Source organism: Notothenia coriiceps, unplaced genomic scaffold (assembly GCF_000735185.1).
Source record: "Notothenia coriiceps isolate Sejong01 unplaced genomic scaffold, NC01 NC01_scaffold00032391, whole genome shotgun sequence".
NCBI lineage: Eukaryota > Metazoa > Chordata > Actinopteri > Perciformes > Nototheniidae > Notothenia > Notothenia coriiceps.
In genome coordinates, this window is record NW_011365092.1 from 238,624 (window position 1) to 266,562 (window position 27,939).

General features: G+C 41.2%; 2 protein-coding genes across 2 annotated transcripts in view; one reads left to right on the top strand and one right to left on the bottom strand.

Annotated features, from left to right (window-relative positions):
- Positions 1 to 27,939, top strand: part of taf6l (TAF6-like RNA polymerase II, p300/CBP-associated factor (PCAF)-associated factor) — a 358,002-nt gene that overhangs the window by 229,235 nt on the left and 100,828 nt on the right.
- ank3b (ankyrin 3b) overlaps positions 1 to 27,939 on the bottom strand; it is a 139,556-nt gene that overhangs the window by 47,775 nt on the left and 63,842 nt on the right. Inside the window, exons 2-22 of the mRNA XM_010788977.1 lie at positions 26,837 to 26,938; positions 26,315 to 26,413; positions 24,438 to 24,536; positions 23,502 to 23,600; positions 21,768 to 21,953; positions 20,553 to 20,576; positions 18,890 to 18,988; positions 17,433 to 17,531; positions 16,932 to 17,030; positions 16,271 to 16,468; positions 15,433 to 15,531; positions 15,179 to 15,277; positions 14,657 to 14,755; positions 14,352 to 14,549; positions 11,424 to 11,522; positions 8,846 to 9,043; positions 8,484 to 8,582; positions 7,375 to 7,473; positions 7,148 to 7,246; positions 6,942 to 7,037; positions 5,023 to 5,095 (exon numbers count right to left, since the gene is read on the bottom strand). Coding sequence (XP_010787279.1) covers positions 5,023 to 5,095; positions 6,942 to 7,037; positions 7,148 to 7,246; positions 7,375 to 7,473; positions 8,484 to 8,582; positions 8,846 to 9,043; positions 11,424 to 11,522; positions 14,352 to 14,549; positions 14,657 to 14,755; positions 15,179 to 15,277; positions 15,433 to 15,531; positions 16,271 to 16,468; positions 16,932 to 17,030; positions 17,433 to 17,531; positions 18,890 to 18,988; positions 20,553 to 20,576; positions 21,768 to 21,953; positions 23,502 to 23,600; positions 24,438 to 24,536; positions 26,315 to 26,413; positions 26,837 to 26,938 — 2,362 coding nt within the window. The remainder of the gene's footprint in view (positions 1 to 5,022; positions 5,096 to 6,941; positions 7,038 to 7,147; positions 7,247 to 7,374; positions 7,474 to 8,483; positions 8,583 to 8,845; positions 9,044 to 11,423; positions 11,523 to 14,351; positions 14,550 to 14,656; positions 14,756 to 15,178; positions 15,278 to 15,432; positions 15,532 to 16,270; positions 16,469 to 16,931; positions 17,031 to 17,432; positions 17,532 to 18,889; positions 18,989 to 20,552; positions 20,577 to 21,767; positions 21,954 to 23,501; positions 23,601 to 24,437; positions 24,537 to 26,314; positions 26,414 to 26,836; positions 26,939 to 27,939) is intronic.

Consider the following 27,939-nt stretch of genomic DNA (forward strand, 5'->3'; position numbering starts at 1 on the left):
GGGTAGGCTACAGCCATACCAAGAAATGGCTTAGCCCCACCTTAGCCCCACCATGAAAAATGATGTTAAAGTAAACAAAATAAAGTCCGCCAACTCGCGCGGAGTAAATTGCACAGACAGCAGTTAGTAAGATTGATTTCAGTGGCCACTTGCCTGGAAATACCGAAGACCAGAAACGGTTTTGAAAACGTTTGTCATGTAGTGATCAGGCTTGTTTGAGACGCGTTGCGGCTTGCCTCGAAAGTAGACGAGAATAGCCGATCGCAGCCGGGGGAGGTCTCAAAAAGCTCGCCTGAAGTCGGACAGCTCCGAGTCGGCTTCTTCTTCTTCTTCTTCTTCTCCTTCTTCTTCTCTCGGTTTTTTGGCTGATTGCAAACAACTTTAAGGTGCATACCGCCACCTCCGGAGTCGGCTTGACTCGGTTTGCATTTATAAAGAATGCACACATGTGTTTAATCGTTAATGTCAGATATGTACTAAGTAAATACATTTGTTCCTGCTCAAGATTAGATTCAACTTTATTGATATTGCACATATTACAGGTACTGAGACAACGAAATGCAGTTTAGATTCCAACCAGGAGTGCAACAAGCAGTAAAGTGAAAAGTAATGTACACAATCTACAGAATAAAATATAGAATGAATTGAATGATGAATACAGTGAGGGGTATGAATATACACAGCAGCCTGTGAGCATGAACAGTGTGTATGAATATGCTAAGATATATAAAGTATGGAAACGGTAAGCAGTGCAAGTATAGTATAACATATATAGATATTAATTTCATGATGATAAACATTGTGGAACAATTATGAAAAATCTTAATGGCGGGGGCGACGTAAAACTGACACAAAACAACAATAAACTTTTGCCGAGCCAATTGGAGAGTTTCATCACCAGCACGTGGTAAAAACCACCAATGAGCGCTCAGCTCGAGATACCAGTGAGTCGTTTCCCATCAAGCATTTCGCTTCCACAGCCCGTGAAGAGGAACTGCGCCGCCTCGCCGCGCCTCGCTCTCAAGGCTGCGGGCGTCTTTGTCCCGCGAGATTTCAACGTCTCATGTAGGCAAGCCTCCAGAGCAAGTCGGACAAAATGACTAACCATCATGCAACGCACTAGCAAGACGTTGATCGAAATTGCGCAGGTCTGCGCAGGTCTCGCTTGTCTCAAACAAGCCTATCGTCTTCCCAATAGAACATCTTTGATAATGTATTCTGGCCAATAAGAATCAAGATAACGGCGTGGTGTTGTTGCAGGAAGTCCTGACGGAGAATACTTTTGCTGCAGTACACCTCTATATACATCGATACAACGGTTTGATGATTGATAGGTGTGTGGGCTGTCTTTCATTTGGACACACAGCACAATGTTATAATAAACATACATACTGTATGTTAAATGGATATATCCGCCTTCTTTCATTTATCTTTCCATTCCCACAACAATATACATAAAGAAATGGCATATTTTGGACATAGTTCGAATGGTGATTAATCATGATTAATTAATTTTTTAGCTGTGATTAATCTGATTAAACATTTTAATCGTTTGACAGCCCTAATATAAATGAAGCAAATTAATACAAATGCAACAGTTAAGACTTACTGCAGTTTGTTTCCAGTTACAAGAAGGAATTAGAACATACTAAATCGATATTTAATTATTTAAAAACACTCATCTCTGTACATTTTGTGTGCATGTCAGAGTAAACGTTTGTTTTGTTAAGAATATGTTGTGCTTTTATTTTGATGGTAAATTTGAGCGCATTACTTCCGGTGTTTTTCCAGCTATTTCTGTCTGACTTGACAAAACTGGAGAACAATTGACTCGGCGCTGCTGTTAATATATCACCGTCCCATTCAAGTTGAGATAGCCGAATACACATAACCCACCGCGCAAAATTCACACACACCTGTTCCTATTATATACTTCAGCCTAAAGCACCTTCTGTGTTACAAAGTCACCTCTCACTAGCAGCAGACAAATATCCACAAAAAACAAATAGCTGTTTGCATTGCCATATATCACTTCAATACATTGAAAAGGAAATACAAATAATAATTTGCGAATCTGTCATTCTCGACAGTCTGCAATTTACGATCTATCCTCTAGTTTTTTTGTTTTGTTTTTTACATTTTAAACTTCAAAACATCAACATCACTCCATTTAAACTTCATCAGACGCTCTAACGAGTCACGACTTACCTTTTTCCAACGCAGCCATATTGATCGCAATTATTCTTATATTTCCTGAGGAATTTCTAGTGCTCCGCGAAACGACCCCAGAATGAAAAGAAAATCCAGTGAGAGGTGAGGACTATCAAGTGCTCCATTCAGTGCTTCTCGTGCTGATGGAAAATGTTGCCCTCTCTTCACCCCACGCACTTAACTCCACAAAGACCAAAAATGCACTGTTGCGCACATCTCCGCCTCCCTCTCTCCGGAAAGTCAAAAAATTCAATTTTTTTTAACTTTTGCGTCTTCTCACTGCAACACAGTGCTCATTGCAGGTCAGAAAGACTGGGAGTAAAGCCATCTGCGGCCACACCGGGGTTAATACTCCTGCAGGAGGCTCAGAAAAGCTCATCTCATTGGATTTAAAGAGAGAAAGTCTCCGTGCCCCTTTGGCTCAACAGCATCCAGAAACTCCGACTGAAGAGAGTCAAGAGGAGGCTCGCTGAATGTTTACCGCTCAGTGGAGAGCAGTCAGCTGACAGGTCGCTGGATCAAATGCTTTGGAAATTCAGAGGAGACAGAGACGAGAAGAAAAATGTCCTCCTGTCTTTTTTTTCCTCTGGTGGAAGCCTGCTGCATGTCAAACTCGCAGTGGGGATACAATAATGATGAAATAACCACCCTCATGTTCCCTTTTTTTATTATTATTGGGCAACATTTTCTTCCTTATAGCCTACACACTGACTAAAACTCTCACAAGATAAAGTAAAGTTAGAAAAAGTATGTAATATGTACTTGTCAGTTAACTAACGATTATTTTCATTGAAGGGAAATGTTTTATTTATTTCCTCAATAGTTTTTTTTTTAAATGTCTTGTACGATCAACAACTGTTTGAGTTACATTACATTACATGTCATTTGTTAGACGCTTTTATCCAAAGCAACTTACATACATTCAGGACTGTGGACAATCCCCAAAGGAGCAATTTGGGGTGAAGTGTCTTGCCCAGGGACACAACGACATGCTGACTGCACTGGGACTCGGACTTGCTACCCCCTGATTTGAAGTCCAGCACTCTATCCACTTAGCCACAGCCGCCCCATTGTTACCTAACTGTCATAGAAGTGTAAAGAAACCAGAAACTATTTGAATGTAAGGAGCTGGAATAATACAATTTAGATTGTTTAGAAAATAAATCAACCTGCTGATAATTGATTATCAAAATATTTACTTACTATACTTAATATTTAACAAATAATCATTTAATTTCTGCAGCTCTAGTTGACAGTTAAAGACCTTCAGCATACCAACTGTAGTAACGACCTCTAATGCCAGTCAGGGATTACAGAGATACTCTACTCTGAGAGACAGCAGAGCACAACAAGGAGTTAAGTTGCGCTAAAGATGGTACAATTAGTGTGGCTATGGTATCCATAGAAAGCATGAGAGGAAACACGCACACACGCACGCACGCGCACACGCACACGCACACGCACACGCACACACACACACACACACACACACACACACACACACACACACACACACACACCAGCCAGAGACCAGGAGTGTCCCTCACACCTACAACTTAATAGGATTGGCTTCCCCCATATAGGATTAAAACGAGATGTGGAAATGCTTTACTTCCTTTAACACACACACACACACACACACACACACACACACACACACACACACACACACACACACACACACACACACACACAACACACACACACACACACACACACACACACACACACACACACACACACACACACACACACACACACACACACCAAATATGAAGGAGTGAGTGCTGTCAGCTGAATAAAGCCAGTCTTATGCTGCTTTCTGTTTCTGAAAGCGAATATCATTGTACCGCCCTGCACGAGTACAATGTTGATGTATTATACGCACAGTATAAACAGTTTATGTGGAGGACATAAGGCCGTGGAATCCTATTTACAATTCCTGCATGGTAGTGATAACACACTGAATCATATTTATACCAATGAGGATCTTCATCATACAGCCACAGTGCAAACTCATCCTTTATCACCTGATATGTGTGTGTACGTGCAACTTGTTGAGTCTAGCTGTATCACCTGACATAGAAACTCCAACACCCCCCCCCCCCCCCCTGAATGTCCATTAGGCAACGGCCCATGCACAAGCTCATCAATTTTGCAGGCCTGTTGGCTCGCTGGTTCCAAAACAAAGGGCAGAAGACTGAAGTGGGCAGCATGAAACAATGTGACCTGGCAGCGCTACAGAAGCTATTCTGATGCTAACTATGTTATGGTGAATGTTGTGTTATTTATTGAGGTTTACAGTGAGACAGGATTATTTCATTTACTCAATGCAGGACTTTTTCATAATCGGTCACGTGAACTTTAAAGTGAGTCACATTGGCCTTGTTTTTATTTTTGAGTTGCAGTGAAAATAACATCAGCAGTGTCAGTTTGTGAATAGAAACAAACACTTTAACCTCCTTGAAAACCAAGACCAGATTCAAGGGTAAAACAGCTCAAAATAAATGTCTTTAAATAGATTTATTCCAAAAACCGGATGTGCATTCAGATTCTTCCCTTGATATTATCTATTCAGAAGTAGCAGCAAAGCTGAATAGTAGTTTCCGGCACATCGGCCCGGACTGTGAGATTTATAGTGAAACATGCATATGTTAATGAAAATGATATCACATAGCACAAAGTAAAAAATCAGTGCATTAATATAATTGTTTTTTATCAAGCTGCAGCAATAGTTTGCAAGTATGACATTTTAGTAATAAATGGTTGAAGATGAGGAGGAATTAGTAAGCTATTGCTTTTTTCACATACCTTCATCGTCGGACATGTCTAGGAACTCATTCATGGTCTCTGGGACGTTGATTTTGTGTTTTTCTGAAGCACTCTGTAAATGTCAAAAGATATATGAACAATTCAGTTTTGGCAAAATAGTAACAAACTAATCTTTGTTCTGGAATACATTGGTTTGCTAAAAGAAAAGTGAAAAATAATTGAAGTTATTACATTTGACAGATGTTACATTATTTTCTATGGATATTACGATAATATCTTTATTGTGAATACTTTACTCAATAATTGTGGTGTGTTCCAATTTGAGAATTTGAGTAAAAATGCGGCATTAGATTTTTGAAAGAATACGATAACATACCAAATGATTTGACTGCTGATGGTCTATACTAAACTAAGCTCTATACCAAACATATTGAAGATGCTATATCACCCCAAACTATAAACATTTTAGAGACAAATGTGACAAGATGAGCATCTACATTCCAACCAAAGTGTGACCTTCACGTGTGTTTCCTAATATGGACGTTAAAGTGAATCTGAGCCCTGGCCCCTCAGGCACAGTAAGATGTAATGGTGCTGTGTGTGTGAAGGCCACACATTAACACACACAACTGACCAGCAGTGGCCCCACAGGCTGCAGATGTAGGTTCAATAGAGACATAAAACAACACAGAGGAGCAAGGACACGACCTTGATCTCTAAGTAACTTCACTGTACACAGAGACAGTCACAGCTAATTCACTTTGCTGCTGATTGCGCAGGATCCTCAGTGACCTCTCTGTCCCCCCCCCCTCACTCCATCATCCTACTCCTTCCTCTTCTACTTCCTCCTTCTTCCCTCCCCCTCTATCTCCTGACATGTGTGTGGATCAAATCGCTGTTAGTGACCTGAGCTATTTGAGGAGAAACCTTAATCCCCAATCCAAGGCCTCTCTCTGTGTCTTAATCAGGACAACTTCACACATGTGACCCAGCGTGATTTACTGACTTACTTGCTGGCTGATTTGCAGGATACACACACACACTGACCCCACTTACAGTATGATGCTGTCTGACCAGCCAAGTCTTAATATGAGAGGGGAATTGGTCTCCATTTAGTTCAATACAGCGGCTCAATCAGGAACACTAGTGGTTGTAAATGTTTTGATTCAGAAGCGATAAATAATTTAAACTTTACTTAAGTATATTTAACGTTTTTAGCTAACAAACAACCACAATTGTATACTATTTATCTCACATTGTGAAGTTTTAAATCCTTACTTGCCTTGTTGTTGATTGATAACTTTTTAAGAGCTTTAAATTATTTTCCTATTCAGAAATAAATAAAAATGAATAGCTGCCTGCAAAGTAGGAAAGCAATTTAAAAATGTCAATATTTTAATATTTTGTAAATAAGTAAATGAGGCAAAGCATATGAGATTTAGTTGTGTAGGAAAACACGTGAAAAGTATGGTAATTTCAACTTTAAAAGGATGCTAAATTCCCACTTTTCAAATCACTTTATACTGTTTCATATTCTCTGGTACAGGAGAATCAAAAGTATGAAACAACTTTTTAATTCTAAACAGGTTAATTTCTTGGATTTATTGCATTAGCGTGGCTTTTGTATTCATATTAGGGTTGAAATGGTGATGTGATATATATTATTATCTATATATTGTGTGCATTTAATAATGAGTTAACAGAAAACTGGCCCTTCAACATGTTTTTTTTTGTCAGACAGTTTAGGTCTGACAAATAAACGGTTTATTTCTATTTCTGTTCTGTTCTGAGATGTTCATATTTTAGTATTGTTTATTTCTACTCATTTAATGTGTTATTATGTGCAAAGCCCTGTCTTGTTTTATGTTGCTGCAACAAAAACATTTCCCAAATTGGGATGAATAAAATACCTCTTATCTTATTTGATGAGATACCAATGAAAGGACTTAGTGTCTCACCATGGTGGTCAGGTTTTCGTCCGTCACAGGCCTCAGAGTGTCGACCACAGAGATGTATCCGAGGCGGCGGGCGATGGACAGGGCAGCGTTCCCATTCTGAGCAGAAACAGGAAGTTATTCACAGGAGGCCGACAGAAAACAGAGCGTTCGTTATTTCATCAGCTCTGTTGGAGCGTGTGTGTGTGCCAGTGTGTTTGTGCACTGACCAGAGTGAGCTCGTTGGCCGAGGCCCCGTGCTGAAGCAGCAGGTTGATGATGTGGGTGTGGCCCTGCTGAGCCGCTTGGTGTAGAGGAGTGTACCCGTTCTACAGACACACAAACATCCAGGGAGAGAAAATACTTATTAAATATGATGATTTAGAAGATCTTATATATAAAACTACAACATCGTGCATGAGAGTGTGTTTGGGTGGGTGAACAGGTGCTTTTTTACCTTCGTTTTGCCATTCACTCTGGCATGGTTCTGCAGCAGGATGTTTGCCATCTTTGCGTTGCCATAGTGACAGGCCACGTGCAGCGGTGTGTAACCCATCTGCAGGAGGAAGAGACAGAGACGTTAAAGGGCGACGAGAGGAAAAAAGGTGGAATATAACCTATGCGGACAGAATACCTCATCTTGTTACATCACAGTTTCTTAATGAACTAGCTTTTATGTTAAAGTGAATTCAATGCAAGGTACCAAGGGCTTTTCGTACACATTTGAATTATTATATGAGAGAACACTCATGGTTTATATGGGAACAATTTATTAACCTCTTTGTCTAAGCATGCTATCTCTGATTGTAAATACAACGTCCAAGCTGTGTCATATTTCATGTCCTTGCTGAATTATGAGTACAGTGCATTATGGTAATGGGGGAGATCAGTGAGTGAATAACCTCTTTGCTGTAAACAACTGTCCTGTCAGCACAAATACACACAGACCCACGTACACACAGTACATAACCTTGTGTTAGTCCAACCTTCAGCTGCTGCAGGTTTGTCTCAGTGAACGTGAGCAGCCTTTTATGGGGCCCATGTGTGTGAGTCTGTATGTAAGTGAATGAAACTAGCAGAGTGTGACTGAATAAAAGAGCATGTGCATGTGTGTGTGTGTGTGTGTGTGTGTGTGTGTGTGTGTGTGTGTGTGTGTGTGTGTGTGTGTGTGTGTGTGTGTGTGTGTGTGTGTGTGTTTGCTGCAGTGCAGGGAGCATCCATAAAGACATGAACACCTTCCACTCAGGTAGCAATCCTTTATTTATGTAGCACCTGAGATGATCGCAGACTAGTGTGTGTGTGTGTGTGTGTGTGTGTGTGTGTGTGTGTGTGTGTGTGTGTGTGTGTGTGTGTGTGTGTGTGAGTGTGTGTGCCTAAGAGTGTGTGTAAGTGGAATTTATAGCCGCTATTAAACTTTAAAAAAAAATTCCACTTAAAAAGGAAAACACAAAAGTGATGTGTGTATATTGACGGCTTTTCACCAAACCTTAGCGGCTAAAAGAGATATAAAGACCCCTATCAGTGTGTGTTTCATAAGTTTATATATAATATCTGAGAAAGCTTCACCTTTGTTTGTGGGTTGACATCAGCACCGTGGTTGAGAAGGACTTCTGCAACATTGACCTTGTCCTCCTGAGCTGCTAAGTGGAGCGGTGTGAGTCCGCTCTGTATAACAGGAAAGGACACACAGTCATGTACATTAGTTATGCTGGGAGCCCATAACAAGACTGAAACATGCTATCTCTCACAGGAAACAGGATGCTGGAAACATGCTTTAAAGACCCATCTGTTTTTCTACAGTATCTTTATCTCGTTCCCAAAATGGTGATGCTAGCATTAAAGCAGATCTGCATGTGTGTGTTTGAAGAGGCTAAAGGAATTCACTTGTTTTGTAACTGAGCATGCTGCAGCTACGTCACTGCTCTCACCTTATTGCAAGTGTTGACGTTGGCGTTCTTGGTCAGCAGCAGGGACACCAGGTCCACGCTGCCCTCCTGCGCTGCCAGGTGGATCGGGCTGATGCCCTGCCGCGTCACTGCGTTGGTGTCCGCGCCGTACTCGAGCAGTGTGGTCCCAATGTCCATTTGGTTCTTCTTGGCAGCGATATGGAGCGGCGTGTAGCCATTCTGAGGCAGGTTGAAAGAGACGCAGGATTTAAAGGGTTGGAATGAGCTCTTTTTCCTCTGTGTATTATTTTTTGTCTATTTCAGTGTACTGAGAAATGGCAAGCTCAGAGGTTCAGTAGAGGGCCTTTTACATAATGTATTCATTTGGGTTCTGAATCTAAATAGAATCAACTTCATACATTGAAGACTATAAAGTATAGAAATGTTATAGGATGGCCATTACATTTAATAACAAATATTACTTGACAGAAAAGTATTTGGCTGCACTGGAAAGCCAACTAATGAGCTTCGATAAAAAGGAGTGATAATAAAAACAAGGTCAGAAGTTTCAGTAGTGCATTACATACTGTAACTACAATCACAGACTGAATATAGAGGGATAAAGGTTTGGCATCACAACAAAAAAGGTGTGATGCATAGATTTCCATATCAACATACAGTATTATGCATTTAGTTATGACACAAAATCTAAGGTCATGTGATCTAACAATTAGTTCTTAGCCGTGGATTGATTAAAGTGTCAAAATAAGTTTGTCTGTCATCCAATAAATATTGTTGAACATGATCCACGTGAACTACTTAAAGGTCCCATGTCATGGCCATTTCCACTGATCGTAATTCCATTGTTGAGGTCTACTAGAATAGATTTATATTGTGCAATTTTCCAAAATCACTTTGGTTTCTCATACAGCATCTCTGTAAACTACGTGTATTCACTGAATTTCACTCTGCCTTTAACGGCTCGTTGTAGCTCCAATAGCTCCAGCCCCCACCCTCCCTGTGAGCACAGTGTGCTCTGATTGGTCGGGACGTTGTGAATCGCGCTGAGCTCCGTGGAGGTGTGGTTTCCTTGTTTAGCGACAGCGAAACACAGCCAAACTCACCCTGAGCACACACAAACTCACAGCCGAAGTAAAAACAATAAGTGTGGCTTGATATTGAGTAAGAAAAAGGTTGATAAACGCTGTGAGAATGGGTCTGCAGAGAGAATTTTGCCGCGATCCCAACTGTCTGTTATCAACCTGCAGCCAGGGAGGAGAGATCAGCAGAGCTGCCTGCACTGAGTGTGTGTGTGAGGAAGTCCGTGGATTGGTCAATTTGGACCAATCAGCGCGGGCTTAACGTAACTGCTCTGCGGACGTAACGTAACGACTCCACGGATTGGTCCATTTCGTTCCGGGTACGGTTGACATCATGCGTACCCGGAAGAATAAATGGACAGTGACGTATCTCCAACGAGGCGTTTTGGGGAGGTATTTTCTGTGTTAGAGTTTTACTCGCTACAGGGTGTACTTTGAGGGTGTGTGACTCTGCAGACCGTTTACATGCATAAAAACCTTCATAACACACAAGGGGACGGGTAATAACCAGAAAAGCATGACATGGGACCTTTAAGTCACAAAAGTGTTTATAGTAACACCTATGTCACAAATAAAAAATAAATAATTTCTGATCTTTCTGTCTTTAGTCCAGAGATATGAAGCATGAGAAATGTGTTCTGCGATGACTCTGATCATACTCTGTTTGCATGTGTGTGTGAAATTGCTTCTAGACAAGAAGACAGATTGATCCCTTTCCAAAAGTCCTTAAATTACACAAAGCACACACATTTAAGCACCCAGCCAAATTAAACACAATTTATAGAGGTAGAAACTAAGAGAAAGAGAAGCAAAGAGACATGACTAAGAGTGTGGGAAGGAGGAAGGAATAAATAGAGCTAGCTAGAGCATGTATAAATTAGCTTTACAAGCTTTTGTCTCCTCTATCGGGGCACATTAAATGTTAGTTGACCGAAAACAGGCATTTCCTGCCATATTTTGGTTAGTGGTTCTGCCATTCTGCTCATACTTGCTCTGTGGTTTTGACAGACTACAAAAGCAAAGCAGGAGACTAACCACAACTCCACCATGTGTGAAATGTCTGTCGGACATTTCAACAAGAGAAACAAAAGTGTTTCTTATGAGAGCTTTTTATTTGGAACACACAAAATGTACAGCTCTGGAAAGGACTTCACAGAGTGGGTGGTTTTATCGTAGTGGAGGACTGTTGAGTAACTTACAACATGTTTCACACATAAACAGTCCTTTCACATGTGCCCTCCAGTGCTGTTTTACAAGAAATAGGAAAATATAGCAAACCACCAGTGCCAATATGCTGACAGTATGAGCTACATTTTGGCTGGTCCAGTGATTTCAAAGACTTTGCTGAGCTCAAAGGAAAAGCTGCATATTCACTCAAAGAATGGACAAGAGGAACTGGGAGCAAAAGGGTCACTATTACATGTTCATACATTACATACACAAGGTTTTCAATGGTGTGAGACGGCACTGAGAGTAAAAGCCAGGTAGATTTGTGTGTGAATGCGTGTTTGTGTGGATACCTTGGCGGCAGCGTGTGGGGAAGCTCCCTGATCCAGCAGGAGCAGAGCCACTCTCTGATTATCGTAGTGAGCGGCTACATGCAGAGGAGTTAGCCCACTCTATAACACCCAAGCACACACACACACACAGACACACAAGCAAGCAGCAAAACACCAGGTTAGAGGATTGCCGAAAAGTAAAATAAAAGAACCAGATTGTTAATGCCATGGAGGGAGATCGACATCAAACTGATGGAAGAAAGTTAGAGCAGGAAACAGTTTAAAGCAACAACATAACGCTGAAACCTAGATCAAGAAAAAGCTAAGGGGGATAATGTCTTGGCTATAGCCACTTAAATCCATCTCGACAACGTCACATTTGATCCTATTGTTTTTGTAATGGTTTATTTAGCTTAAAGTGGACCTATCATGCTATATTTGAATAATATATTGTAGGACCATACCTATATAAAGGCACATTTATACTTTTTATTTTTCAAAATACCAAACAGATCATGCATTTTAGCCATTCCTCATTTCGCTCAATTTAACACTATCTTTGCATGGGCTGATTCTGTGAGAACAGCACCATCTACAGGCCTGGCATAGGTACTACAGCGTCTCCAGCGCTTTCAAACGGCAATGTCCGTGGCTGTCTCCTCCTGATTGGTGGAGTTGGCCCAATAGCCGTAGCGCCACTTCTGTGACGTCATAGAAGTGTTCAAATCTGGATCAGTCTGTATCAGATCCGTTGCAGCCCCTTTTTTAGAGATTTGGGTATGAAGGAAAATAGAGAGGGTTGTGTTTTCTGACACTTGGTGAGTTCCCTGGAACACCGGGGACACATATTCATGTATAAAAGACGTACAAAAGTGCATTTTGCATGATAGGTCGCCTTTAAGTAAGATCATTTCCACATATGGTAATGCAGTTGTACACCCTACAACATGTAAACAGACTTTGTCGTGTTGTTCATCTTTATCCTACATGTTATGTGAAACCATTTTTAATAGCACCAAAGTTGGAGATAGATGTTTTTGTGGGACAGTGATGAATAAATTATTCATGTTAGCATTAGTAGGAGGAGCAGCAAAATTAGAGTGCTAGCAGCAGCAGTAGCAGCATGTTACATCTTATATTAGGGTTGAGACCCTAAAATAAAATGGGTATGCAAGTGTGCGCACTCTGAGCTACACCCAAAGTATTCCAGTCACACAGTAATCAGCTTATATCACAGGAAGCTCCCTGAGCCACTATTATGTTCTTCATATTGAAAATAAAGTTGAATTTACTCTGAAAGAGTGAGCAGAATATATCCTGATAATCTCATGAGCTGTTACCTGGAGAGATGTGAAACTTCAATCATATTATGGGTAAAAAACTGAAGAAATCAAATAAAGTTTTGTTGTCTTTCTCATTTTTCAACAAAACAAAACTAACTCAAACCAAAGTAAAAGTCTGATTTAGTTGTTCTTTTGGACTGATAGTAGGACACCGCAGGGCAGTGTGGAAGCTTCATTATCATACCTGACTGCCATTATGCTAAACGCTCTCAGATGGTGGCACAGACAGACACACACACACACACACACACACACACACACACACACACACACACACACACACACACACACACACACACACACACACACACTCTCTCTCTCTCTCTCTCACACACGCACATAAAGACACAAACACACACACACACACACACACACACACNTCTTCTAGTCCATGCTCTGAAACACATGTCCTAGTTTGTCTGATTGGTTAGTATTCATATAGACTAAAGGGTAATGTGAGAGAACACAGGTTGCTTGATACAGGTTTGTTTTAAATGTTATAAAAATATTTATGATCAAATGTTTTATCACAAATTAGTAAATTCAAGGTTTCGATCTCACAACTCCTCTATTGCCTTATTTGTATGACATGTGCGTGTGTGAGAGAGAGAGAGAGAGAGTGTGTGTGTGTGTGTGTGTGTGTGTGTGTGTGTGTGTGTGTGTGTGTGTGTGTGTGTGTGTGTGTGTGTGTGAGAAAGAGAGAGAGGGAAAGAGAAAGCGTGCGCATTGGCACCATGGGGTTTACTGTTCATTAATCTGTTCCACTGACAGGGGTCACCTTGAAAGACAGCCCCCAGCAACATACTATCACACACGTGCACCGACTGATTCCATGAAGTCTACGCTAAATCTCTCTTTGACCTTGATCCGTGCAATTAGTCACATGTGAAACAAACGGCACCAAAAACTGACATCATTCCCCCACAGTGGGTCGCTTTGACAGAAAAAACCCTCCTGAGGTAAAAAAAAAGAAAAGAAGAAGAATTGTCTTACTGGGCCAACACGATTACTACCACTGACCTGAATATAGACACCAGCATTCATTTAATTCTCTATGTGGCAGAACCTAACATGCTTGAGTCTTGTAGGCTGGTTACAGGCAGGTTATTGGTCTTATAAATGCTCTTGTCACAACATTATATCTCAGCAAACTCTGACTGACAAACATCATAAGACTCCATCGAGGCTGTAAACTGGTGCCCACTAGTGGAGATACAAAGCACTGACATATTGATGATGGTCTTTTCAGTGATGCTTGTTTTTGAGACAACAAAAAGAGAGCTGCAGTAGTCCAACAGTTCATTACATTACAACATTTGTATTATCGTTTTGTGAAAAAAGAAAAAGAAATCCTTTCCTGAAGCACAACTCAAGTTCTTATAGTCCTCCAGCCTAAATAAATACATTTTAATTGACGTCATTATTTAAAAAAAGTACCTGCCTATGTCCTTAGAGAAAGGACAGTTAATCAAACAGTCAACCTCTTTCTCACTTTCCCCTAGCTCACAGATCAGTTAGTCTTGAGATTTCTGTGTGTATTGGAAATAAATAGACATCCAACTCCATGACTTTATGCGCTCAAAATAAGACCCTCCATCAGACTGACCTTAGTTGAGGAGCAGAGCATGGCTCCATGCTCCAGCAGCATGGCAGCAACATCTTGGTGTCCTTCGCGGGCGGCCAGGTGAAGGGGGGTGTAGCCTGAGGTGGTGGCAGCGTTGGCCGAGGCGCCGCACTGCAGCAGCTGCTGGACGATGTCGACCTTCCCCAGCCGACTGGAGATGTGCAGCGCTGTCTGGTCATCCTGCGCAGAAGGAGAGAGTGACTTTTGGACCCGTATTTGATCATTTTGTTGTTTTTTTACTTCCCGACTGGTGAATGGTGATTGATAATGTAGCTCCGTGTTCTAACCTTGGACTTGGTCTCAACCTTGGCTCCGTTTTTCAGCAGGTATCGGACTACGTCTGCCTGACCCGCCCGCGCTGCCATGTGGAGAGATGTCTCTCCTCGCTGGAAGGCACACAGAAACAGTTGTCAGTGATGCAATGACGTGGGATTTATACACAAAATACATATCATCTAGTCAAATTAACAATGAACAAAAATATAAATGCAACAGTAGATTTCCCGAAGTGGAAATAAAAGACATGAGTATGTCAAACACCTCCTGTAAGAGTGCCTAAGAAATACAAATAAATCTGCACGTGTTTGTGTGGCCTTTAAGTGTGACAAAGCCCAAGAGTAATGTAAGGTTACGTGTAATGATGACACAAAATGTGAGACAAAATAAGCATAGAAAAATGTGAACAATTCTGAAACGTTCTTTTCAAGCTTGAGTAAATTGGGAAGGAAAACAAAAGAAAGTATGCATTATTGATTAAATACATTTTTTGTGCATTTTATGTAATGGTGCATTACAAATGATCCACTCACTACGTTGGTGGTGTTGGGGGAGGCTCCGTGGTTCGTCAGTGCGTGGACAATGTTCTCATGGCCCATAAAGGCTGCCACATGGATGGGCGTCAGGCCAGACTGCAGAAAAACAAGTTCAAACAAAGACAAACATTATCAAAGCAGGTCACAAGGTATAAAATGACACACGTCAGCATAGTTAAAGGTCGATGCAGTTTTAAAGAAAACCTTTCTGGTGCCACGTGCAGATTCCATCAGAGAATAGTGCTCAGTACCTCAGTGACAGCCTGGATAGACGCCCCGTGTTTTAGCAACAGCTCCATGACTTTGACTCTGTTCTTCTTGCAGGCAATGTGAAGCGGAGTGAAGCCATTCTGCACATGGAAAGAAAAAAAACTCAGTGTAAGGCTATTACTGTAGTATCTGCAATGTAAGGGATGAACTTCTCCACAGTCACAAGACATCTGTTGCTGCTTTTATTTGGCTGATAAGGGGAAGCAAATGATCTGCTAGCTAATGAATGGGTGGTACAGAAAATGTCAGCTGCAAACCACAAGGGTGACGGAGAAACCTTTCAGTGCCTCCACTCCTCCATTCTGCCCTTTGTATGGATCTGTGTCAGTTTCAGATCGACACTTCAGGATTGATTATTCCCAGTTTCACAATTGTTCCTCTTTTCTGCTTCATGTATCAATCTGATGATACTTTGTACCCCTTTGTATATCAGTCCTTTTCAAACATTGGTGCAGCGAAAGGCTTTTGGCTGGCACATTTGCATTGCATTACCTTTATGATACAACAATGGTACCTCCAGAACACAAAACCACAATCTGCAATTATAAGGTAAAGTTCATCTGCACCTTTTCTCTATTCATTTGATTCTTGATTCTTATAAAAGGAGCCTTCATTTCGCCAAGCAAAACATTTTCCACTAAATGCTTATATTTTTGTTTATAATCCAGAAAAACCTTTTATTCACACCTAGTAGTCAAAGATAGAAGTTTTTTTTCTTTGTTTACTCACAACCTCTACAATACATTATATCTACTTAATGCTTTTGTCAAATAGGACGGTGTCACTTTTCACTTTTCTGATTCCACCACTTTTCCTTACCAGAGCCTTGGCGTTGGGGTTGGCCTTCTTGTCCACGATGAGCTTGGCCACCTTGTAGTGACCACAGTGGGCGGCGACGTGCAGCGCCGTCAGGTAGTCGTTGGTGACGTCGTCCACCGGCACGTCGTGCTGGAGCAGGAGCTGCACACAGTTCAGGTGGTCCCCCTGAGTGGCCATGTGGAGCGGGGACAGCCCGTTCTATGGTGGGGGGGAGAGAGAGCGAGACAAAGAGAGAGACAGACAGACAACACACCCAGACGGACACGTAGACAGACGAACAGACACACTGAGTAAGTTAGGGCCGGTCCATGCGCGGCACCGAAAGACTTTGAAGGAAGTTGTTACAGGAGCATTGTTATAACGAGGTCATTACAACAATGTCTAGTTTGTTACACTGGTCGTCCTGCGCGGTCAAACTGTTCAATCGCTACGCAGCGGCTGTTGTGGAGAGGTCGCACAGATGTTATGCAGACAATGCGACAACGCTACACCTACGACCTTCTGATGGGTTAACAGGTGTCAAATAGTGCTTAGGAAATGTTATAAACAATGTATAACCTGTTTTAAGTTTCAATCAGTGAAAGAAAAACATGTGTTTGTGACATTTGCTTCCTATTCTGAGCTAAACAGAGTCTCCTGAATGTATCGTCCCACTAGCTACCTTGGTCTTGGACAGGAAAGGCGCTCCTCGGTCCAGCAGGATTTCTACAATCTGCTCGTGTCCGCTCCTCGCCCCACAGTGAAGAGGTGTCAGACCGTCCTGAAAGTGAAGAAAGCCAGGAGTGAATAAATCACAAAACAAACCTATCCCTTCTTTTTCAACAAACATTTTAAAATGCATCTGGATAGCAGTTCTCGCATAACGAGCAAATAATAAACGTAAGACATATTCAATGTTTTATAAAATAGCCCTTTTGGTGGCTTGTTGTGTATCAAACATTTACTGATTTCCACAAAAAGGAATGTCATTAGGAAACATCATTTGACATACTGACGAATGGGCTCTGTTTTCGTGGAAGAAAGGTCTGCCTAATGAACTGCCTTTTTTTGTATCCAATGCAACCAGGGTAAAAATAAAGCTGCCCATCAGCAACCAACAGACCAGATTTTCATCCAGAAATGTCGAACAGTTTTCTGAGGAGAATTATGTCCACAGTCTCACCTTGGTCTTTGCATCAATTTTGGACCCTCTGTCCAGCAACAACTTGAGCATGTTGCTGTTGCCTCTCTTTGAAGCCACATGAAGCGGTATGATGTCATTCTAAACAAAAAGGAGAACATTGGTATTAAGATTTAGCAAATTAGCAGCAGTGCTTTATTGTTTAAACAAAAGCTAACATTATGCACGCCCATTTAAAAGTAAACAATTAAATGTAATTCATTCATTAGATATCACACGTTGCTTAATTTCTAGTTCTTAAACAAACCCTGCAATCTCCTCATTTTATTATCAATAGCTCCGTTGTATAATACCATTTATCTCCACTGTTGTAGCATTCCTCTTTTGACCTAACCGGTAATCAGTGTCAAAAAGCAGCACAAACACTAACACCCCTTCGACACACCAGCTAACAAATTACGGGCCACTGCTGAAACTGGTTAGTCTACTGAGGAAAGAAGACCATTTTAATGTCACCCAATATTCCACTACAATGTTGCTATCACAGGAAGTGAAAAGTAATACTACTCTACTGAATATAATCCAAACATTTGTTTAAAGTGAGACAGCAGCCTTGTAGAGTGTCGCACCTATTATGAACACAGAGAGGGATATCAGCTTGTGTAACAATTACACTGCTGGGTTTATTTAAAGGACAGTAGGGGATTTGTTTTCCCATGCCTACTTGAACTAAATGATTATGTTGCCTCTTTTAAGTTGGCGTTGTTTACAGTGTGTAGGTTTGAGAAAAAGCACACAGCGGGCTGCAGACTGCTGCAGAGCTTTGAGGACACCCGAATTAAAAAATATCACACATCCTTTTTAGCAAGCCATGTTTTATTCACTAAACGTTTTTGCCTTTATAAGGGTGCTGTCGGACAATTATATACAGTCAATTAATCAATCAAGCACCTTGTAGTTCAGCGTCATTATTAAGAATATAAAACAGCTTTAAAATCAATTCCATTTTAAAATACAAATTAGCCAAGTCTTTCTCATTAAACCAATGTCATTACACTCAAATGTCTTCATAAATATCCTGAACCATTTTCATAGTCTATCTGACGTTGATTTAACACATCCATCTTTAACACATTTTCTAATCTAGAATCGAAAATATAATCCAATGCACTGTCTACTTCTTCTAGTTTAAATTGCCCTGTTTGAAAATCCAGTATTCTTTATCTCATTATCTCCCACTGAAATAGACAGAGATGCCTTTATCAATTCCTTTAAGACACAATGAATGTGTTTCATGCAATGTGCTACAACTGGCCTATACATCTCAGTAGGCTGAATAATAAATGGAAACCTGAACTGATACCAGACCAGTGTTTCACAGCTGACTATGATTATTGTGTTCAGCATAAAAGAGCATTATACTATCAACACCTCCGCTCTTGTTTACCTTAAATGTTGGTCATTCCCCTCCCAAACAGCAGAGGGCAGAATAAACTCACCCTAGCCGTGAAGTCTACAGCAGCTCCTCTGTTCAGCAGGAGCGTGGCCACGTTAATGTTTCCGTAGTGAGCTGCGATGTGGAGGGGGGTGAAACCACTCTGGGGATTGGAAAAAACGCGTACAAGACACACATAGAAACAGACAAGCACACGCATTACATTAAAAACTATAAAACACATGAACAGTGGACACCTTGAGCTTTACATCAGCCTACACAGTCCTAAGGTCGACACACAGACGAGGACACACTGTTACACGGACACCTGACTTTTTCTCACAGTGGCAGAGAAAGTCCTTTTATCGAAGCATCAAACATGGGGCCAATAGTATGCTGACAACTAGAGGGGTTTCCACTATACTGAAAAACAACTCATTACACCCGGTAAAATAAAATTAAGCTTGAGTGTCAATCAATAACTCCAGTTTGACAGATGATATTTACCGGTAATCTGTCTCATCTCAATTACAACATCCTGATCCTTTTTTAGGTAAAAGGTGTCCTGCAAATGAACCTAATGTCCACTCATCCCAAATGAAAGTAATTTCCCAGCAAAACCCCTAGCTTAGCGACCAACAGCTGTCAAAGCAATACAAGGACACTGGAAACAATGTGTCCAATGAGTGAATGAGTCTCACATTAAGCTATCTAATCATCGGCATCCCAAATCCAAATAGGCCTAAGCAATAACCCGGAGAGCAGGTGCGAGGACATGTGTATCTCTGCTGATATCTGGTGTCCAAAAAAAAACATGAGAAACCCTAAAGCTTTGAATAATTTCAGAAGGTATTTTATACAAGCATAACCGAACATAAAGGTCCCCAAACATTAAAAGGAACCACACAAATTCCTGTTCCTTATAGGCAATCTGTGGACCAAAATCCATCTTCCATCGTTCAGAGTATTATGCAAATCTGTGTACCACGATGCAGGAGCCTCAGATCAACAAAGCCATTTTTGGATGAATCATAGCAGATAACTGGCCCGCCTGCCAAAGCCAGAAACAATGCCAACCAAAACAGGCGCACTCAGGAGGAGGCCGCCAGACTTTGGTGTGACGAAGAGGCCAGTGTTACCATAGAAGCAGTGTCGAGGTAGCTTGTTGCTTTGGTCCCATGCACAATGCTTTAAGGGTGTAGGATTAGAACAACTAAAATCAATACAGGATAGTAAAACTAATCAGACTAACTGTCCTGCTGCTCGGAGGCTGGGTTCTTTACAGCTTCATGGGGATTTGGTTGCCATGCAGGTAATGGACAAACCGCTGCTTTTCAATGAATGATAACCACTTTTCATGCTAACACCGGTTATCATGTTAATCAGTTTCATGGAAAGACTGCGTTAGGTCACATTAGGACGACATTTTGTCAACAGTCAAAATGAATTTTCCATGAAACCATTAGAAAACCTTGATAACCCCAAGCCTCCAGCCTCAGGATCTACGATATCAGTTTTAGTAAAACATGCTTTTACTCTGACTTTCTCTATGACTAGCAATATCAACTACATGAATGATAAATGTAGAGGAAGATGAGGAAACAGGAAGTCACAAAGGGCTGCAGAAACACGAGTGCATCCATTCAGGGAGCACTGAGGTGTTTGTTTGGTATTTCAGAGTTTTTATGAACTGCAATGGAGAAACTAGGTACAGAGTAGAGGAGTACCTCTGTTGTTCTATTCACCATCATCTACAGAGTGAGCCAAGAGAGGAGAGAGTGAGCAGTTAGTGAGCAAAAAACAGAAAAAGAAGTGGAGGAGCAGAGTGAGGGGAGAAGGAGCTCAGCACAAAATGAGTTATAGGTAAAGGTTAGTATGTGCTTCATGTTGGAGTGACTAAAATCCTCCTCCAGCGCGATCATACAGTACATTCACATATTCTGGTGATCTCCTTGTTAAATAATGTGATTAAATACACAAATGTATATGACCCAAATATGTGTATATGTTACTTAACTGTATATCATTTCAATTTTATATTTAATCTTTTTTTTTATTTTTTATTTTTTATTGAGTCAGGCACAATGAGTTTACATTTATACAGTCAATATTTTTATTTATTTTCCCCCCTTTCCCCCCCTCCCGGTCCCAGCTAGTAAATTAAATAATTAACTAAATAAAATAGATACATGTATAGGTCAAAGTAAAGTAATGTAGAAGATAATATTAAAAGAAAATGTATAGATAAGGGAATAAAGAATAGTAACAGTAATACTTGTACCCATATACTCACATATGTATACCCACATATACACATACACATACGTGTGTGTACATACCCACACACATGTACACATGCGCATAGTATATACACGTACCTACATGTATACAAAGACAGAACAAATAAATACAAAAAAATAAATAAGTATTTCTATTTAATTGTATCTTTAATTGTATTAATCTTTAATCTTGTGTGCATCTGGGCTGTCCTGTTTTTCAATCTTACCCTGTTGCTGTTTAAACAACTGCATTTCCCCACAGGGACTAATACAGATCCATCTTATCTTAAATGTGCTTCTGCTTCTTTCCCCTTTCTGCCAAAAGAACATTAAAAGCAAATTCAACCAAGAAAGAAGAGAAAAAAGCAGCAAGAAAGGAAAACTGATGTAAAAAACTAAAGGATCAAAAGTCAAAGAAACAATTAAACAACCAAGAGATTTAAAAAAAAACGTTACCAACTCTTAGAAAAATATCACTCGTCTCCGGCTTGAGCTTCAATATCAGGATACATGAATGGAAGTAGTCATCACATACAGAGCATGTTGTATGTTCCATTCTTGCAAGGATAATAAATACATGTATCCTGATATTGAAGCTCAAGCCGGTGACGAGTGATATTTGTCTAACACCAACTAAAGATCTGGTGTTGGATCAGCTCTCACCTTGGACTCGACGTCTGCGTTGTGGTCGTTCTGCAGGAGCAGGGCCGCGGCCTTGGTGTCATCCTTGCGGGCAGCGATGTGCAGGGCAGGGAGTCGTACCTTGCCCTTTGTATCGTTCTCCAGTAGCAGGGAGACCACCTGGTCATGGCCCTGCTGGAGGGCCACCGCCAGAGGAGTAAAGCCATCCTGCGTGTGAGGAGAAAGAGAGAGAAGAGTCACTATGGGCTGCAGCGGCGCAGGAACACATTACTGGTGACGGAGCTGATATGAGATGGTGTGACTGGATGGATGATGTGGGCAGGGTCATGGAGAGATGGGGCTCCAATATTACATTTAGCTGAATTATTATTGTGCTGCAAGCATTGAGTAAAGCGATGCAAGTCCTCTGAGACCATAAGACGTTTTTAAAAATGTATAATGGATATATGTAGGCTTTTCCCTGTGTCATATAAGACACATCTTTTACTGTATATGTTGTTCAAATGGTAAGTCTAGGAACAAGAAACAGATAATTTGGTTAATTGTGTCACTATAGGAAAAACTAATAGGACACACATGGGCAACATTAATATGCCCTTTCTTTTGTGTGTTATTTTTTCCAGAAACACATGAGAGATGACTTTATGATTGTAACTGGAGGTTCGTTTTTCAAATCTTTAGATTCAGTTTAAAAAAATGATTTTGGGTACTCTAGGGGCATATTTGAACTTAAAATAGAAACTAAGGAGTTCAACATTAACACAGTCTGACCTCCTTGGAGAGTTAAGGACAGTAAATCATCCCTTAATAGCCCATTAGCCCATGTTTCAAACAGTAGAGATTACTGTACAAATTCTGTATGTTCTCAGGCCTCCTACCCATATAGGCCCCTAATGTAAGTTACATAATGAGATGATGGGCTGAAAACTCTCACGTCTATCTCCTACTCACAATACTCTTCTGATGCATAATTCAGCTAAAAGCTCCCTGCCACAGCACTGCACACTTCAATGTGTGTGTGTGCAGATGTATGTGTGTATGTGCATGCAGATATCATGTTCATATAAATAGTGTGCACATCAGTGTGTGAGCAAGCCTATTCTATGTGTAAGTGAATGCTTGTCCTGAAGGGCGTTTGTATCTAACCATGTAGCCCATACATGTAAACCAGTGGACTGAAGACAGGCTATTCCATTATCTCCATCAGCTTTATTTCCTTATGTGCACGTGCTTTGTGTGTGTGTGTACGTGTGGAGACTGATAAGTATGGTATGTGTGTATGGGTTCCACAGGCTGAGCAACGTAAATCAGTGCAGTAACAGCGGCAGCAGCAAAACGTGGAGGAGAGGCAGCGACCGGAGCGGACCTCATCTGTGACCCACTCAAGGTCACTCTGCCTCCTCCACCATACACTACCAATCAATGGAGCTCTGCTAGTTCCTCATGAGGAGATGAGGAGGGAGGAGGGGAGGAGGAGAAGGGGCAGGCAGAAGAGGACAGTGTGAAGACAGAGAGGCAGACAGGGTGAGAATGTGAGACAGAAAGGACACAGAGACAGGACAGTGAAGGAGAAACGGGAGGAAATAGAGAGGAGGAGATGGAGGTGGTTAGTACAACAGATGTAAAGACCACACATGACCGAAGCAGAGAAAATCCATGGAGACATACTGTACCCGTAGGGAGGTGGACACAAGACTTACACATGTACAAACAATAACACACACACACACACACACACACACACTTGTACAGTACCTCAGTGGCCATACTCTGGCTGGCGCTGTTCTCCAGAAGCAAGCGAACCACCTCCAGGTGATTCTCCTGGGCGGCCATATACAGGGGAGTGAAGCCATTCTGCAGAACGCATGGACCAAAACACACGCACATTTACAAACTGGCTTATATTACACTTTGCTGATTTATACTACAAATGGATACAAGAAAATTGTTGGAAATTCAGATTTCCTCTTTTGAAAAAAAGATCTTATTGACAATTGTATCATTTTGTCAATAGACAAGGAAATGATTAACATATTTTGATAGTCAATTAAGTGTAAAAAGGACCAATTATGCTGTTAAAAATGCAGATCGTTTATGTTTTTCTGTTTTATATGATATCAAACTGAATATGCTTGGGTTTTGACTTTCAAAACAAGACATTTGGTAACATCATCACTTTGACTTTGAGAAAATGAAAAGGACATTTTCACAATTTTCTTACATTTTAAACACCAAACAAGTAATCTTTACAAAACATACATTAAACGAAAATGAAAATAATCTTATGTTGCAGCCCTAGTTGCTGTTACATCTCTATTGGCTGTTTCATGGTTTGATAAGACCAGAGAGAAAGGAGGTGCTTGAAATCTATCCTCTCACCTTGATCTGAGAGAGTTAACTGTAAAATGCAAGGACATCAGTTTCCTGAGAGGCCTAGTTGGCGTGATGCCAGATTGTTTCAGAGAGGATCTTTCCACTGAGTGATTCCCCTCAGCGTCAGTGACTCCATGATACAGTATCACTCAAACAAGTGTATGCATCGCAGCACTGTAGTTACAATCAGGTTGTTTCAGACCAACAGGACCTTGCTGTCACTTTGACATTGTGTGTGTGTGTGTGTGTGTGTGTGTGTGTGTGTGTGTGTGTGTGTGTGTGTTTGTGTGTGTGTGTGTTTGTGTGTGTGTGTCCTACCTGAGATTGTGAGTTGACATTGGCTCCATTTGTGACCAGCTCTTTGACGACTTCCGTTTGTCCGGCAAGCGAAGCTATGTGCAGAGCAGTGTTTCCTTTCTGGATAACAGGGAACAACCACAGGAATGTGTGTTAAGCTCTGTCGCACCTGTCCAATCATATTGCTAACGTGCGTCACTGTTTACCGCTATAGTCTGTATGTATTCATTTCAGTATCTAAGTGCCCCATGAATCCCCTCACGCCCCTGAGCAGACTTTTGTATAGCTGGCGTTCCAGCTCTGGCATCTCCCTGCCCTGCCAAAAATGTGTCACTTCCGATGCCCCCGCGTCCTGCACATAAATGAGCTCTCGCCAAGCCGCTGACATAAATATAACTACAGGAGGCATTTTATGAACAAGTACTGAACCTTGTTAAGGCAGGTTCAACCCCCGCATATACTGGGCTCTGTTATCAAGTGGTGTTGTTCAATTGTGATCACCTGTCACATGCACTGTAAACTGTAGCAAGGAAACCATATCTGTTCAGGCACAAGGTGGATTAAAAGACACTTAAAAGACTGTTAAACTGAAGCTAAAGAAAAGCGCTTGTACTTTACTGAGATTTAAGACTTTTCTCAAGTACAACTTATACTATGAGTTTATTATCTGCTGTTATAATCAATTGAAACAATCTAAACAGCTTTATTCTTCTGCAGTGTTTGAGTCAATAATCAAGAAAATCTTAAGGTTTAAAGTTCCTTTGATTGGAATAATCTACCTGTACAAGGCGATCTAAGTCATCTTTCCACCCCCTTTAAGTGTAAGCAAAGGTGATGTTATTGGTTAAATAGTAAAATCATAACGTTCTCCCAACAACTTGCCAGACCTGAGCACTCTATTCACTGTAGAAATCATAACCCAGAATGCACCATGATTTTCTGAACACACACAATGAAAAAGCTCCACAAATATATTGCAATCCAGTAAAACAACACACTCTTCAGCCCCAAAAGCTTTTAAAAAGAGTTTGAAAGAGATTCTCTCCGACAGTCTTAACATGGTACGCATCACGAGAGCAGCGTTTGTTATAAAGCTGCTAAAGGGATAATGAACTGACGACAATGCCACAACAAGAGCAGCACAGCAATAGAGGGGCATATATACAATTAAGTTTAGTATTAAAAACCCACATAGCCTAAATGTAACACACTGTGTTTCTCAATCTATGTACCCGTCCTAATTGTCTCCATCGGCTACATGAAACAGTGAATGGATAGGCGTAAAGGCGGAGGCACTGGATTCCTAAATCTTAAACTAATCTCTCAGCATCCTCAGGGTCACAATAGAGAGAGGCTTTAATTGGGGAGATTTAATCCCTGATCTTGAATATTTCATTGTGTTCTCTGTTTATGTCAGCACTAGGCATGTGGCCTGAGGCAGAGGGGCTGAACCAGACGACTAAATGGGAGTGAACGCCTCCTCATATCTGAATAATGTTTTCAACTCCTTTTAGCAGCGGAGTACAGACGCATCAAAGGAGGAGACCCTCCACTGAAGAAATATACTATCATTCAGATTTTACAGTACATACAATATTACACATTTGCTGACTTGTCTACTTTTTTCTGTATTCGATATATTTCAAATGAATGCATTCTACTGCTGAAGGCATTTTAGCTTAATTCAGACATTAACATTCAAGTAGCCGGCCCCTTAGGGATCATTAAATATTGATCCAATGATAAACCATAAAAACGAAGGCTACAAACTTAGTAGTTGTGCTTTAGCTGCATGCTGTTGGATCCCAGAGTGCAGCCATGTTCTGTGCTGGATACAAATACAGTCCTGCATAACATGAGCTAAAATGTGTTAGGTGAGGGGGGTTAGTTGGTCTTACCTTCGTGGCCGCATCCACAGCAGCTTCCAGCTTCAGCAGCTCAGCGACTACCTCAACGTGCCCCTCTTTGGAGGCTAGATGAAGAGCGTTCAAACCATTCTGAGAAAGAAACACATTTAGTGGAGTGTCTGTAGCTCGTGCACTATATAAACTGTGAGAAAATGTTTACTTGTGCTTAAAAGATGGGTTGAAAATCATAAAATATTCAATGTAGAGGATGATCCCGCCTGCTCAGTTGAGCCCTTGAGCCCCACATTTGAAAAGCAGCTGATGCAGCAGCATTTTTATGTGTGTAGAGGGGTCTATTAAACTAAAATGCATTTGTACAGCGACGTATCATACAGAGGCAGCAAGATTGTGCAAGTAAACAGACATTCCCACTTACATACAATCACATAACGATAGCTATACACACACTCACAAGCATAAAAGTGCAGAAAATAATAACTTAATATTCTTCTTTAAACCCGAGAAGTACACATAGGATTTTTGGTTTCTTAATAAGAGCATCTAAAGACATACCTGATTGCAGATGTTAATCTCAACACCTGTCTTGAGGTAGTCAAGGACCTTTTCAAGGTTCCCTGCCCGGGCAGCTCGTAGGTAACTTGCATTGCTGTCAGACTGGAGAAAAGAGAAAGAGAGAGGAGGTGAGTATGTCAGACATGCTTATCTGCATGAAACTGTAACAATCAGCAACGCGTGAGAATAAAGCCAATACAAACGCAGAAATATTACCAGATAGAACTCTGTCATAATTGCTCAGATATCCACAAAACATTGTAACAGGGGAAAGAACAAAGCCACAATCCACACACACAGTTGCTCCATTGTAAAATCGATAAAGCGACCATAAATCCATTGGTGTCTCAAAACAACACAACATCTCAAAAAGTAAATCCGTGAGAAAAAACCAGCAGAGCCACGGCACATTCACGTCATCCTCCGTCATGGACCAGATCCCGTTGGTCTGTTATTCCAGCTTTAGTAAATCCAAATGTCTCTGATTCCCAAAGGTAGGAAGTTCAGTCGCCGGGTGGTCGACGCAGCTGCCTCAGAGACTTCCTCTGAGTCCACCAGTAAAGCAGTGGTGAGAGTGTCGCCGTGTTACCAGCAGCAGAGCGCTCTCCATTCTGCTTGGATGTCCTTTACATCACTACAGAAATAGGGCTTTGCACACCAAAATAAAAAATGATGATGCAAGCGTGTTATTGCCTCTATAACAAATGTGGGGTGCATGTGCGTGTGCATGTGCGTGTGCGAGACGAGGTGAAAGCGTGCAGAGGGGGTTGAAAGAAGATGAGGGCAGACAAAGAGATGGAGAAAGCTAAAAAGAGAAGAAGAGAGGGAGGGAGGTTGTGTTTCTTTACGGGTGCATGTTAGCTTCGAGGACATTTGGTTTGACATGAAATGACACACAGCACACTCGGCACATTTTGTCATCCTTCTTCATACAGCCTTGCAAAGAGCTTTTTTTGTTCAACTCAGCACTTGAGCTGCAGAGAGCAGGCGGGAGAGAAGCTGTGATATGTTGTTGCTTCATAACCGAGGCTCAAAAACCCCAAATTTCCCTGAATGATCAAAAGCCCAGACCTGCTAAATTTAGCCTCGCGTCCAGAGACACT